The sequence below is a fragment of the Zingiber officinale genome, chromosome 1A (assembly GCF_018446385.1).
Source record: "Zingiber officinale cultivar Zhangliang chromosome 1A, Zo_v1.1, whole genome shotgun sequence".
In the NCBI taxonomy this organism is placed as follows: Eukaryota; Viridiplantae; Streptophyta; class Magnoliopsida; order Zingiberales; family Zingiberaceae; genus Zingiber; species Zingiber officinale.
In genome coordinates, this window is record NC_055987.1 from 7120635 (window position 1) to 7135902 (window position 15268).

The window sequence follows — 15268 nt, forward strand, 5'->3', positions numbered from 1 at the left end:
TGGAAAATAATATAATGTCTTTTGTCCGACCGAGCGTATAATTGGCCATCTAGAGAAATGAAGCTATCCTGAGAGGTTCAATCGACTCTTTAAGTAGAGGGGCCTTTGGCCCAATCGGCATTTCATCCGACCAGGTATATAAACCCGTCCGGTTCTATGACCATAGGGATACACAAGCACTGTCATGTGACAACTCATAGGGGCAACTCGTAATAAGGTCGGTCAGACATATGTAAAGAGGCTCGTATAGAGTAAGGAGTTTAACCTTTCCCTTGACCAGATCTATGGCTGTCGATTGTGAGGTAGGTCGGTTATTTCGGCTAGCCTTAAACTCGGTCAGCTATTGAATGACCAAAAACTATCCTTTTAGTTCAAGAGTAACACATTAAAACACTAAACCCCTTAGGTTCGCTCGACATAAGGGTTGACCGGTACTTGCCGGCTGAATTGCCATCCGATTAGGCTCGGTCCGAGAGCCTTAGCGCTGGGCGATCAACCAAGCCAAGGGCAGAACGCTTTCTTCTCTCAACTACCACGTCGTCTTGACCTTTATTGTCATATCCCCTTGACTTTGACTGTCACGTCATCTTCTGTGTCTACTCGTTACAACCCGTATTAATTATATTTACATACTTTGTATCTACTTATAAAGTTAATGCGCCAACTTTTGTGTATTTCAATTGTGTGTAACTTTTATGCTCTGTTTATATGAAGGAGTGGACGATGAATGAATAAAATAAACTTAAGGGCATGCGAAGAGAATGGAAAGGGAAAGAAATCTTCCTCTGCATATTTGTTTACCTTAAGTGAGCAAGGTGGGTACATGCAGTGTAATTTTTGTAACTAAAAAAGGATACATGTATCATTTTTTTTTGTATATGATATAATTTTATGAGTTAAAAAGAGTACATACGTCATTTTTTACATATGGTGTAATTTTGTGAATAAAAAAGGTATATGAGTCATTTTTTTCATCCGTTACTTTCCATCTGATTTTGAGATAATAGATTTTCACTCTAATGCTCTGTTTACCAAAAGTAGTGGATGATGGATAGATGAAATAAACCTAGGGGCATGGGAAGATAATGGAAAGGGAAAGAAATCTCTTCCTCTTCATGTTTGTTTATCTTGATTGAGGAATGTGGGTATATACGGTATAATTTTTATAATTGAAAAAGGGTACATGCGTTTTTTTTGTTATATGGTATAATTTTATGAGTTAAAAATAATATATGCGTCATTTTTTTAGATATATATGGTATAATTTTATAAATAAAAATAAGTACATTTTTTATTTATTATTATTATTATATTATAAAGATGATCCCCGTCACGGATTATGCTAATGTCATCAATTTCTGCATTCTCTCGGTTGATCACTTTTACAGGATGATGTCCCACAAACTTACCACTGCAAGTTTTGGGAGAAAATCATTGCTAAGTAATTCCTTGAGGATACAACGGCAAAAGAGTGTTAAGAGGTGCTCTTGTAAAAGTATATATATTTATATTAAGTCTTATGGGTTGACAATTTATGTTACTCTAATAAATTTTAAAATTAATTTTTAATGAATATAAAATATTTTATTAAATATCTATCATCTGTATATAAAAAATCATTGTACTAAATAAAAAATACCTTTATAATTAATCAACTTATATTTAGTCAACCGTCGACAATATTGAATCATCATCTTATCACTTTAAAATATATTGATATTGTCCCAGTTTATAATATAATTGTAAGATATTTAACTTGTCATTTAGATATCAACGGTATGAGTTTCAGTTATAATATATTTGTAAAAAAATTATCTCCAAATAAGATGTTGGATTCTTAATTGTCATTAAATTTTTTTTATAAAAAAAATATATTAAGATTCCAGACTTCAATTCAAGGCCATGTGATCCTGTCCGAACCAAGATTAATGGACGCTGGGGATGTGGCGCTCCCTGCTGTATCCTCGAGTGCTCTGGCGAACCTGTAACAAAACCGAGCCGGGGTGTCCCGGCGACGGCCCTCCGACGCTCAAGTTAGGCGAAGGAATAAGAAAGTGGCTTAGAAAATGTAGACTTGTGTACCTCCGGTTGAAGAAATGGAGGCCTTATATAGACCTCTCGAAGGAGCCTGGGCACACCAATCGAAGCGATCACCTGCTTTCGACCATGCCTAGGTGTGGGCCTGTCAGAAGGGCATCCATAAGACCATACTGCTACTGTATCAACCTGTCCGTGACGTGATGGTGGGGCCTTTAATAGTGTCATCTTGCGTACAGTCTAATCATCATGCCTTTGCTGACATATCATATCCCGAGCCGATCAAATAGGCCGCTCGGCTAACCACTGTTCCCTCGCCACGATTCCGGCCGAGCGGACACCTCCGCTCGGCCATTCTGTCCTCGGTCGAACCCAAACCTTTGGCTGGGTAATCTCTGGTTCCGCTCGGACGGGACCCCCTCTGTGGGTCCCCCATTCTTACCGCCGGATCACTTGCCTCCCCTTCAAGTCTAGTCGAAGGAGGCAGTGAGTCCGACTGACTCGACTGTGTGTCCGAGCGGGCGGTCGTCGCCTTATCGCTACTGCTGATATCCCTTGAGCCGTTCGGCCCTCATGCCAAATTTATCCGCTCGGCTCTTCGCTTTGTATGCCTTGGCGCCCAACGTGGATGTTTGCTTGTCTAAATCCTCTTAAAAATCGCGCAAGTCTTTTTCATTAAGCCGAAGCATGCGCGGTATGGGCGCATTAATTGCGCTTGGTGACAGAGCGCCACGTGGCTTGTCTCTAGTGGCGGTAACGCTCCGTAGGATGGGACGTCCTTTGTTTTGAAATGAATGGCTAGATGATGACCTCGTCTCTTGTGCCCTTCATCCGACGGACGAGGCTGAGCGGTCTCGTTTGTATAAAGCCCTCGTTCTGGCCTTCACGCCGCACTCTCTGTTTCATCGCGCTGCCTGCTGCTAGCTTACTCCGGCGACTCCCCGTGCTTGCTTTCCGGTGGTTTTCGAGTTCCTGGGCTTCTTTCCTTTGATCTTCCCTCAGTAAGCTTCTTCTCTTCTCTCGTCCCCTTGTTTCCGAGTATTGCTAGGCTTCCTTCCCTTCTTTAGTCATGGCGAGCACTTCTGCCCCCGCTACCGAGGTTCACGGTCCGTGGTATATGAGTGTGGAGAGTAGGTTAGATGAGGAGCGCGCCCGGCGCGTTGTTAAGACCTACGGGATCCCGCACGACCATGAAATAGTTGTAGCCGGCCCGACCGACCGGCCCTATAACCCGCCGATCGGTACTATTTATTTTTTTCTGGACCAATTCCAGGGCGGCCTTAGATTTCCTACTCATCCATTTATTTTGGAAGTTTGTAATTATTTCCGCATCCCGCTTGGCCAACTTGTGCCGAATTCCTTTAGGCTACTGAGCGGGGTTGTCGTCCTCTTTAGGCTGCACAATATCCCACTTGACCCCAAAATATTCCACTACTTCTTCTACCCCAAACAATCCAAGTTGGGTACTTTTATTTTCCAAAGTAGAATAGGCTTCAAATTTTTTGAGAACATGCCGACCTCCAACAAGCACTGGAGGGAGTTCTTCTTCTATATACGACTTCTCGAGCGGCCAGCATTCCGAACCAAATGGCAGACCGCTGTGCCGACCCAGCCGGAGCTCGGCAAATTCAGAAGCAATCCGGCCTACCTTCATGCGGCAAATTGCTTGTCCGGTCAGCGGTACAAAATCGACCAGTTGCTTCTCAAGGGGGTGTTGTACATTTTTGGATTATCTCCCGTTCGGGCCAATCTTCCCTACCGCATGGGTAAGGACTCTTTACTCCCTTCGCCTTTTTTGTCTAACTGATTTTAATTTCTTCCCCTGCAGCTGAAGTCATGTGGCGCTCCAAGGCTACCGATCATCTGAAATTGAAGGCCGTGGAAATTGAGGCGGCTACCAAAAAAGAACTCGCCGAGCGGGGTCTTATCCCCAGCCGCCCGGCAGATGCAGGAGAGGGGGGGACGCATCCAAACAGAAAGTTACCCAACCCGCTCAACGGAGGTTGAGGCGGATCCTGCTTCTCTCGCCCACCGAGCTGGAGTCCCCAGCCGGATTCACCACGGAATTTCGCGAACGTCAAGAGAGTCCACCCTCCACGACCCCGGAGGGCGAACCGCAGCGCCGATCGAGATCGCTTCTCCAGATCGCACGCAGATCAGGACCCCCGTGGCCTTGCCGACCGCACAGCCCTCCGGCTCTCCTCCACGGACTCGTCTTCGCCACGACGGTTGGGCGAAACTTCAACCATAGGGGAGTCCTCGGGCCAGGCGGCTGAGGAAGTGTCGGCCGGCCACCCAACCATCAAGACTACCCTTCGATTCCCGTCGGAGGAATATTTATTGTCTGCCGATCGGCCATCAAGCCCCGTTCATGAAATAACCTTGACGGGTCCGCTCGCCAAACTTTTCGAGGACGCCCAGATTCGGGTGGCCCTCATGACGCCCAAGCAGCTCGGCGATAACCACATGCAGCAGGCCACTCAAGTAGGTTCATTTTTCTTCCTGTGCCATGCTACTGTTCGGTTCCTGATTTTATTATTTCCCTTACAGCATTGGGCTGAGCAAATCGCCACTAGCCATCGGCTGGCCGAGCTGGAGGATCTTATGGAAAAGCTCCAAGTCTCGGGGGGTCCATCGGCCGAGCGGGAGAAACAAGCCCGCGAGGCCGAACAGAAGAAGGTCGCCGACCTGGCTACAGAGGTGGCTAGACTTGAAGGCTTGGTGAAGAAACGCGACGAAGTCGTGAAGCGCGCCAGTAGCCGGAAGAAGCGGGCGATCGCTGATCTGGACAAGATAAAAGTTGAAGTCCGAGCCCTAGATCAGCGATCTAAGGAGCTGGAAGCCCAACTAACTACCGAACGGGATGGGCGCTCAGCTGAACGCACTAAAGCGGAGTTGGACCAGAAAGTTCTTCAAGATTCACTAATTGCCTCCCGAGCGGCGCTCAGAAAGTACAAGGAAGGGGAGCCGAGTCGTCTGGCTGCCGCATGTCAAGATTACCTCCGCTCGGAGAGGTTCGGCACGAAATTTGGCGGCAGCGTCTCTTCAACCTTTGTCGAGGCCGTTAAGGTCACTGTGGCCTACTTGAAGAAGGGTGGCCACCTTCCTGCGGGAATGCACATTCCCGCCTCCGATCTGGCGGCCATGACAGACGACATTCCGGACGGTTTCTTCAACTTCGAAGACCCCGAGTGAAGAGTGTTCCTCGTCTCTATCTTGTTTTTGCGTTTCTTACGCCCAGCGCAACTTTTTGTACTTGCCGTCCGGCATGCTTTCCCTTTAATGCAATTATGTCTTTGCTTGCGTCTTCCTGATCATTATCCATAATATTCTTCTGTTTACTTAACGTTTATGCTTAGAGTCAGTCATGCTCTAAGTGTTCCCCGTCACGCGGCCGATCGGCTTAACCCATTAAATAAAGTCCGAGCGGGAGGGTCTACTCGCTCTGCACGTATCTAGCCTGTGTGAAGTCAACAAACGCCAAGTATCGAAGGACCAACGCCCGAGCGGGCCTAAATGTTTTAATACTTGTGGTTTCCGCGGTTCCTTATTCTCTGATATTCGTTCGTCCGCCCGGGGTATTTATAGTCGCCGGACCGACTCTCGATTTTAACGATGGTGCTCGCCGATTTTCCGCTCGGTTGTCGGCGCGGCTCTCGATCTTTAACGACGGAGCTCGCTTGCGGATATTTATAGCCGGCCGCAGCCCCCGATCTTTAACGACGAGCTCGCTTACCGATATTTATAATGGCCACGGCCTCGATCTTTAACGACGGAGCTCAGGCGCGATATTTATAGCCGATCGGCGCGCTCGATCTTAACGACGGAGCTCGTCGGGATATTTATAGCCGGTCGGCGCGGGCCTCGATCTTTAACGACGGAGCTCGTCGGCGCGGATATTTATAGCCGGTCGGCGAGGCTCCCGATCTTTAACGACGGAGCTCGTCGGCGCGGATATTTATAGCCGGTCGGCGAGGCTCCCGATCTTTAACGACGGAGCTCGTCGGCGCGGATATTTATAGCCGGTCGGCGAGGCTCCCGATCTTTAACGACGGAGCTCGTCGGATATTGCCGGTCGGCGAGGCTCCCGATCTTTAACGACGGAGCTCGCCGGCGCGGATTTATAGCCGGTCGGCGAGGCTCCCGATCTTTAACGACGGAGCTCGCCGGCTTCGCTCGCGGTCGGCGCGCTCTCGATCTTTAACGACGGATCTCATCGGCGGATATTTATAGCTTGGCCGCGGCCTCGATCTTAACGACGAGCTCGTCTGCGGATATTTATAGTCGGCCGGCCTCGATCTTTAACGACGGAGCTCGCCTGGATATTTATAGTCGGCCGGCTCGATCTTTAACGATTGAGCTCTGGCCGCTGATATTTATAGTTTGGCCGGCCTGGCCTCGATCTTTAATGACGGAGCTCGCTGGCTTTTAAGCATAATTGACAACGCCACCGCCGAACCAAGACAGTGGTCTTCTAATTGAGCCTTGCTCAGACAATATACCTCCTACCGAGCAATGGCCTTCGCCATCGAGCGCTTGGCTCCGATAATTTACCTCCGGCCGAGCGACGGGGCCTTCGGATAGCCAACCGTTCGGCTATGAACACAGAATGCCTTGGGAATAATTTGTTTCCTGCGATAAAAGGAGTACAACTATTTTGAATTTACACAAAATAGAGCAAAAGCGCACCTCTCACCCAGCTCTATATGGCTGAAGGTGATTTGCACTCCATGGCCGATCCAGCATCCGACCTTCCGCATCCTTGAGGTAATAAGCGCCCGAACGGAGCTTCTCGACCACTTCAAAGGGTCCTGCCCAGGGAGCTTCCAACTTGCCGACATCTCCGACCGGCTTGACTTTCTTCCAAACTAGGTCGCCTACTTGAAAGGCTCTGGGGATCACACGCCGGTTGTAGTTCTGTTTCATACGTTGCCGGTACGCCATCAGCCGGACGGACGCTTTAGCTCTTTCCTCTTCGACCAAGTCTAGCTCCATGCTCCTCCGTTCGGCGTTATCTTCATCATAATTTTGTACCCGAACGGACTCCACCCCAACTTCAATCGGGATGACTGCTTCGCCTCCATATACCAAGTGAAATGGAGTGACGCCCGTTCCCTCCTTTGGTGTCGTGCGGAGAGCCCATAGGACGCCCGGCAGCTCGTCTACCCAGCTGCCTCCTTCATGGTCGAGCCGAGCCCTTAAAATTCTGAGAATCTCTCGGTTGGTTACCTCGGCTTGACCGTTACTCTGGGGGTATGCCACCGATGTGAAGTGCTGCTCGATGCCATAACTTTCGCACCACTTCCCGAGCAGCTTCCCAGTGAATTGACGTCCGTTGTCGGAGACGAGTCGTCTTGGGATGCCAAAGCGGCAGATGATATTTTGCCATATGAACTTTTTAACCATCTACTCGGATATTTTTACAAGTGGCTCAGCTTCTACCCATTTTGAGAAGTAGTCGACCGCCACCAATAAGAACTTCCGCTGCCCGGTAGCCATGGGGAAGGGTCCCATGATGTCCATCCCCCATTGGTTGAACGGGCAGGCCACAGTTGATGCTTTCATCTCATCTGCCGGTCGGTGGGACATGTTGTGATACTTCTGACAGGATAGACAATTTGCAACAGTCCGGGCAGCATCCTTTTGAAGTGTTGGCCAAAAATACCCGGCTAGCAAAATCTTCCTGGTTAACGACCGTCCGCCTGGATGTCCACCGCACGAACCTTGGTGCACTTCTCGAAGGATGTACTCGGCATCTTCCCAGCTGACGCATTTTAGGAGCGGACGGGAGAAGGCCTTCTTGTAGAGTTGATCTCCTACGAGGGTGAAACGACTAGCCCTTCTCTTCAGTAAATGAGCTCCTTCCTGGTCGGAGGGGGTAGCTCTCGAGCGTAAAAACTCCACAATAGTTGTCCTCCAGTCGCTCGGGTATGTGATGCCCTCCATCCGATCGACATATGCTACTAAAGATACTTGCTCGATCGGCTTCTGAGAGCCGACCGGGTATAACGCGCTTGCCAGCTTGGCCAATTCATCCGCCACTTGATTCTCCGCCCGAGGGATCTTCTGAATAATCACCTCCCTAAAGTTGAGCTTAAGTTTTTCAATAGCCTCCACGTAGAGCTTGAGCCTTGTACTATTTATCTCGAAAATCCCCGAGATTTGCTGAGCAGCCAACTGGGAATCTGAATAGAGGATGACCCGGACGGCTCCAACGTGCCGAGCGGCCTGCAATCCAGCAATAAGGGCTTCATATTCTGCTTCGTTGTTGGTCGCTCGGTAATCTAGCCGGACGGAGAGCTGCATCCGCTCTCCTTGTGGGGATAGCAAAACTATGCCAATTCCACTCCTGTGTCTAGTGGACGATCCATCCACGAACACTTTCCACACAGCTTCGGGTTCCGGGTCCTGCACCTCCGTCACAAAATCGGCTAAGGCTTGTGCCTTGATGGCCGAGCGGGGTTGATATTGGATATCAAATTCGCTTATCTTGGTTGTCCATTTGATGAGCCGTCCGGAAGCTTCTGGATTCAGAAGCACTCGTCCCAACGGGCTATTCGTCTTGACGATAATCGTGTGCGCCAGGAAATAAGGACGAAGTCTTCGAGCGGCAAGGATCAGAGCAAAGGCCAACTTCTCGAGTCCGGTGTAGCGGGTTTCAACATCTTTCAAGATATGGCTAAGGAAATATACAGGTTGCTCCTCACCTCCCGACCGGACTAACGCTGATCCCACAGCCTGCTCGGTTGAGGATAAATAAATGTGCAACTGTCACGACGGCTTGGCCAAAGACAGTAGGGAGTTTAAGATGTTTCAGTTCTTCAAAGGCCCGCCGCAGCCTTCATTCCATTGGAACTTTGTAGCTTACAAGGACTTTGAAGAACGAAGGCCCGGTCAGCCTGAGATGAAGCGTGATAGCTGAATCCGACCGATCACTCAGATTCCTCATGTTTCAAGGTGGCATGTCCTGAAGAGCCTTCACCTTGCTAGGATTAGCTTCAATCCCTGCTCGGTCACAATATAGCCCAAGAAACGTCCTCCTTTGGCGCCGAACAAACACTTATGAGGATTTAGCTTGACCCCATATTTTCTGAGTGTACGGAAGGTTTCTTCCATATCTTTGCATAAAGTGGCCGCGCGGAAGGATTTGATGAGGATGTCATCTACATAGACCTCCAGGTTGTGTCCGATTTACTCGTGGAAGACCCTATTCATCAATTTGATATGTTGCTCCCAGATTCTTCATCCGAATCAAGATCACCAGATAGCAATACGTCCCATCCGTGTAACGGGCTAACTTTTCCCGATCTTCGGGCGAGCGACTTGATGATAGCCTTGTAGGGCCCAGATACATATAAGCTCTCATTCGATTGTAGAACTACGAGCTGGTCGATTCGGGGTAAAGGATTTCTGCAAGCTTTGTTCAGATCTCTCAAGTCGATGCACACCTCCATTTGTTGCCCGGCTTGAGACGAGCACCACATTTGCTAACCACTTGGGAATTGAACCTCCCAGATGTGGTCGGCCTCTAAGAGCCTTTCTACCTCCGCTCGAATGATAATATTCTCTGCTCGGCGCTGAAATCTCTTCTCCTTTGTTTTACTGGCCGAGCGTCCGGCCGGACGTGAAGCTTATGTTGGGCTATGCTGGGGGAGACACCGGGCAGCTCATGCGTCGACCAGGCGAAGACGTCATGATTCATCTGGAGGCATTTGACCACTTCTTCTTTCTGTTCGTCCTCCAGGTCGGCGGCAATAAAGGTTGTAGCATCCGATCGGCTTGGATGGATCTGAACCTCCTCCTTTTCATCATAAATTAAAGCAGGAGGTTTCTCGGTTATGGCGTGTACCTCGATCCGTGGAGCCTTCCGCGCGACGCTAGATTCGGCTTGGACCATTTCCACATAGCATTTCCGAGCGGCTAACTGATCTCCTCGTACTTCACCGATTTTGTCCTCGACCGGGAATTTGATCTTCTGATAGAACGTCGACACAACAGCTCGGAATTCGCTTAACGCCGGTCGCCCCAGTATCACGTTGTAGGATGAAGGGGAGTCGACCACCACAAAGTTTGTTGTCCTCGTTCTCCGGAGCGGTTCTTCCCCTAAGGAGATAGCCAGTCTTACCTGTCCGACCGGAAGAACCTCATTGCCCGTAAACCCGTAGAGGGGGGTTGTCATGGGCAGCAGCTCGGCTTGATCGATTTGTAGTTGATCAAAGGCCTTTCTGAAGATGATGTTGACCGAGCTGCCAGTGTCAATGAAGATACGGTGGATGGTGTAGTTGGCTATCACCGCTTTGATGATAAGGGCATCCTCTTGCGGCACTTCAACTCCCTCAAGATCCTTGGGCCCGAAATTGATCTCGGGTCCGCTCGCCTTTTCTTGGCTGCAACCCACCTCATGGATTCTGAGCTGCCGGGCGCTTGCCTTTCTCGCCCTGTGTGAATCTCCTCCGGTCGGCCCACCCGCAATAATATTGATTTCTCCCCGGGAGGTGTTGTTTCTGTTCTCCTCTTCCCGAGCGGACTGCCTAGGTCGCTCATTGGACCTTCGAGAGCGATCTTCATGCCTTGGAGGGAAACGATGTTCGGGAGATCTTCTATATGTTCACCGACCGGACTCTTGATGCCGCTGCCGGCGGCCGGGTGAAGGCGATCGACGAGGGCCACCCCGTCGTACGGGATGGGTGATTGAAGGCAGGCCGCGACAGTTGCAGGTGTTGTGGGAGTCGGTATTATGGAAAGAGCAAAACATTGGGGTCCATACCCTCTTTTTCTTCATCTTTGACCGCTCGGACGCTACCTCTTGGACCACCGGGGACTTCGCATGATGTGCCCGGGATGCCTCAACTCTTGGTCCTCTTGGTGGCTGATGGGCAGCGGGCTGCTTCCGTTCGGCATGGGCCGGACGTTCGGCATGAGTTCCCTTCCGCCGGGCAGCCTCCGCCTCTTCCACATTTATATACTCATTCGCCCGGTGTAGCATGTGGTCGTGGTTTGCGAATGAGCGCGCGGAAGAAGTCCCCTTCCGCGAGGCCTTGCGTGAAGGCGTTTACCATTGTCTCCGAGGTGGCTGTGGGGATGTCCATCGCTACCTGATTAAATCGCTGTATATACGCCCGGAGAGATTCTCTTGGTTCTTGTTTGATGGTGAACAGGCTGACGCTTGTCCTTTGATAACGTCGGCTGCTCGCAAAGTGATGAAGAAATGCCTTTCGGAACTCCTGGAAACTAGTGATAGAGCCGTCCGGCAGCCTCCGAAACCACCTATGTGCAGATTCCGATAGAGTGGTGAGAAATACCCGGCACTTTACGCCATCGGAGTACTGATGCAAGGTGGCGATGCTGTCGAACTTCCCCAAGTGGTCGTCGGGGTCGGTCGTCCCATTGTAAGCTCCGATCGGCGGTGGTGTATAGTATTTTGGTAACGGATCCCGATGTATGGCTTCAGAGAACTGTCGGTGAACCTGCTCGGGTGGTGCGTTCGCTCGGGGAGGCTCATCGGATGAGGATCCTTGTTCCCCGTGAGCGGGCGCGATTTCTGGGGGAGTACGGAAGAGTGCCTGAGGGAACCCTCCTGTTGAAACATATTCCGGGCGGTCTGCTTGCGCCGCCCGGCCTGCTGAAGCCGAGGTTGTTTGCTGTTGCACTCGCTCAGCCTGTGTTTTCTCCTTTTGCTGCGCCACTGTCTTGGCTGCCCTCGCCTCGACTATAGTGTCAAACTCTTCTTGTGAGAGTGCCACGGTATGTAGTCTTCCAGCCTCGTCCATTGCCTCTGCTCGGATGCAGGTGCATTCCCACAGACGGCGCCAAATTGATCCTGTCCGAACCAGGATCAATGGACGCTGGGGATGTGGCGCTCCCTGCTGTATCCTCGAACCTGCAACAAAACCGAGCCGGGTGTGTCCCGGCGACGGCCCTCCGACGCTCAAGTTAGGCGAAGGAATAAGAAAGTGGCTTAGAAAATGTAGACTTGTGTACCTCCGGTTGAAGAAATGGAGGCCTTATATAGACCTCTCGAAGGAGCCTGGGCACACCAATCGAAGCGATCACCTGCTTTCGACCATTCCTAGGTGTGAGCCTGTCAGAAGGGCATCCATAAGACCATACTGCTACTGTATCAACATGTCCGTGACGTGATGGTGGGGCCTTTAATAGTGCAATCTTGCGTACAGTCTAATCATCATGCCTTTGTTGACATATCATATCCCGAGCCGATCGAATAGGCCGTTCGGCTAACCACTGTTCCCTCGCCACGATTCCGGCCGAGCGGACACCTCCACTCGGCCATTCGGCTCCGGTTCTTCTGCTTTGGCATCGGAAACCCAAACCTTTGGCTGGGTAATCTCTCGTTCCGCTCGGACAGGACCCCCTCTGTGAATCCCCCATTCTTACCGCCGGATCAATCATCTTATCACTTTAAAATATATTGATATTGTCCCAGTTTATAATATAATTGTAAGATATTTAATTTGTCATTTAGATATCAACGGTATGAGTTCTAGTTATAATATATTTGTAAAAAAATTATCTCCAAATAAGATGTTGGATTCTTAATTGTCATTAAATTTTTTTTATAAAAAAAATATATTAAGATTCCAGACTTCAATTCAAGGCCATGTGCCCCCACATGATCTGGTGGGCCATGTGCTGCCACGTGGTCTGCTGGTCCCCATCGAGAAAACGTCTCCAAAGATGTTTCTATTCTGCATTTCTACGTCAAAAGATGCCCTGAAGTCTGAACACTGGCCCCATCGGCCGTACAATAATTAGCTCAATAATTGGAACAAATGAATCCAAAGTTGGAAGAACACAATAACAGAAGCGGCTTGTGTTTCACAACTAGTAATTCGATGGACCTTGCATTATAAAATTAATAGTAATTTTATAATAAGTTAGCACTTACAAACATAATGATATTTATAATATAATTTGAAAAACGTACAGAACAATTTGCAACATTATAATAATATTTGATAGTTGCATGTCAGCTTAATCTTTGAGAACTATTTTCTGAAAATGAGGAATATATGAGAGAAATACTGGTAAATAGTAATATATATAACTAATAGGGGATGGATGCAATGCAATTATTCAGAAAACAGAACAAGTAGACAACAAAAAGCAATAGAGAAATAAACCTACGATCACACTGCTAGCTAAATCTAAATGTCGACCGCCATCCCTGCAGCGGACCTCTTGTTGTCGTGCCAGACGTATATATCCTCTATCAAATCATTCAAAGCCTTGTCGGACGAACCGCCCTTCTCTACCGCCGCTCTCGCCTTCTCCGCGAGCTCCCTCGCCCGCCTTCTAGTTCCCTCGGCCGCCACCCCAGCGTCCATGATGCTCCCTATCGCCCTTGCCAGCTCCGCTGCCCTCACGATCGTCCGATTTGGATCCGTCGTGCTCCTTATGCTGTCTGACGCTTTGACGCCCACGCGGAATCGCTCCACCACCAGCTTCTCGATTATAAACTGATCCGTCCCGATAGGCCACGTCACCATCGGCAACCCGGAGGAGACGCCCTCCTGAAACGAGTTCCACCCGCAGTGCGTCACGAACGCGCCGACGGCGGCGTGGCTGAGCAGCTCTACCTGCGGGACCCACCCCCGAAGAACAAGCCCGCGCCACTTCACCCGCTGCTCGAATCCATGCGGCATCCATTCGGCTCCGTCCGCCTCGCGCAACACCCACAAGAATGGGTGGCCGGAAGCCTCTAGCCCGAGCGCTATCTCCCTGAGTTGCTCGCCCGTGAACTGGCTCCAGCTACCGAAGCAGGCGTACACCACCGAACTCGGCTTCTGTTCGCTGAGCCACGAGAGGCAACGTGCTCTGTTCCCAACGGCGGCTGGGTTGAGGCCGCCACCTCGGACCCCGACGCTGCTGGATTCAGAGTCATTCAGGGAGATAGGGCCCACGAGCCATGTCTTCTTGATGCTCAACATCCGATGGAAGTAATCGAGGTAGATCCCCTCAATCTCGGTACAGCTATTGATGATGATACCGAGGCTTGCTTTGTCGGCTTCGCGGACTTCTTCCATGAGTCTACCGAAGACAGTATCCTGGACGAGGAAGTCGGGGAGCTCAGATCGCGCTAGTAACAAAGGGTGAGGAAGGTCCGGGATGGGAACGCGCTCGTCGTCGCGGGTGACGTCCTTGAACGGCTGGTTCGCCAATACAGAATGAAAGACGCAGAAAGACAGGGTCCCCAACGCGGTGAACTTGATGCGCGGGATGCCGAGTTTGCGAGCGATATCTATTGTCCACGGGAAATGACCGTCGGCCACAACCGCATCAGGGTGGTGGAGGCCGAGCAGGTGCTCGAGGGTGGGGCGGGTGAAGGCGATGGCGTAGTCGATCTTGTCGCACTCAGAGGGGGGCAGTGCGCTGAGGTTCTCTACGCCCGGAGGGAGGCCGGACTCCGCGGACGGGAAGGGGTATTCGAGTAGCTGGATCCGGAGGCCAGCGGCTGCTGCGGCGTCTACAGTGGCACGGACGAGGGCTGCGTTGCAGGGGGTGGCTAGGATGGTGGAATCGACTCCTCGGGCAGCAAGGAAGCGGGCAATATCGACCAAAGGGATCAGGTGGCTTGAGGCAAAGTAGGGAATGAAGAAGAGACGCAGTGGCCTCCGATCGGCGGTGTCGGCGACGGAACTCATCGCTAGTCTGTCTCTCGAAGGTATTCGGTGTAAGACTGTAAGCATGCCTCTATTTCCATTCATATTGCGTCGTTGAACCTGAAGGTCCTGAACCGGCATTCGGTCTGGTTCGATTGGAAAGCCGGATTTCAAAAATAAAAATCTACGTTAAGTCCATAATAATAAATTTAATAATAAATATCGATTTTGGTCAATGAGGACTGAGTTTATGATTGAGACTGTATATAAATTTATCTTTAAATTAAGTTAAATGGATAAATTTGTATGTAGCCCCGAATCATAAACTCAATTTTGCATTCAGTCCTTATTGATCAAAATTTTTGTTTCCACTCTCTAGTCCAAAATAATAGACACTAATTTATCTAATTGTCCCAGATATTTCAAGTATAAAAAGTTCAAAAATGAGTATAAGTTTTTTTAAATTCAGCACATTAAATTAGAATTCAGTATATTTTCTATCAAATTGAGCACGACTCTTTTTACCACTTTAATTAGATGAAAAATATACTAGATTTTTTTAAAATTATACCCAATTAGATAGAAAATATACTAGATTTTCTTTGAATTAT

At 49.7% G+C, this 15268-nt stretch overlaps 1 protein-coding gene across 1 annotated transcript; it reads right to left on the bottom strand.

Annotated features, from left to right (window-relative positions):
• Positions 1-13066: 13066 nt before the first annotated feature.
• On the bottom strand, positions 13067-14844 carry LOC122016721 (scopoletin glucosyltransferase-like). Its single transcript, XM_042574112.1, has one exon. The coding sequence runs from the start codon at positions 14796-14798 to the stop codon at positions 13203-13205; it is 1596 nt and encodes a 531-aa protein (XP_042430046.1). The 5' UTR covers positions 14799-14844; the 3' UTR covers positions 13067-13202.
• Between the last annotated feature and the right edge of the window lie 424 nt (positions 14845-15268).

Bases quoted from the DNA above. Each gene is read 5' to 3' on its own strand.
- LOC122016721 (XM_042574112.1), bottom strand. From the start codon at position 14,798: ATGCCGGTTCAGGACCTTCAGGTTCAACGACGCAATATGAATGGAAAT.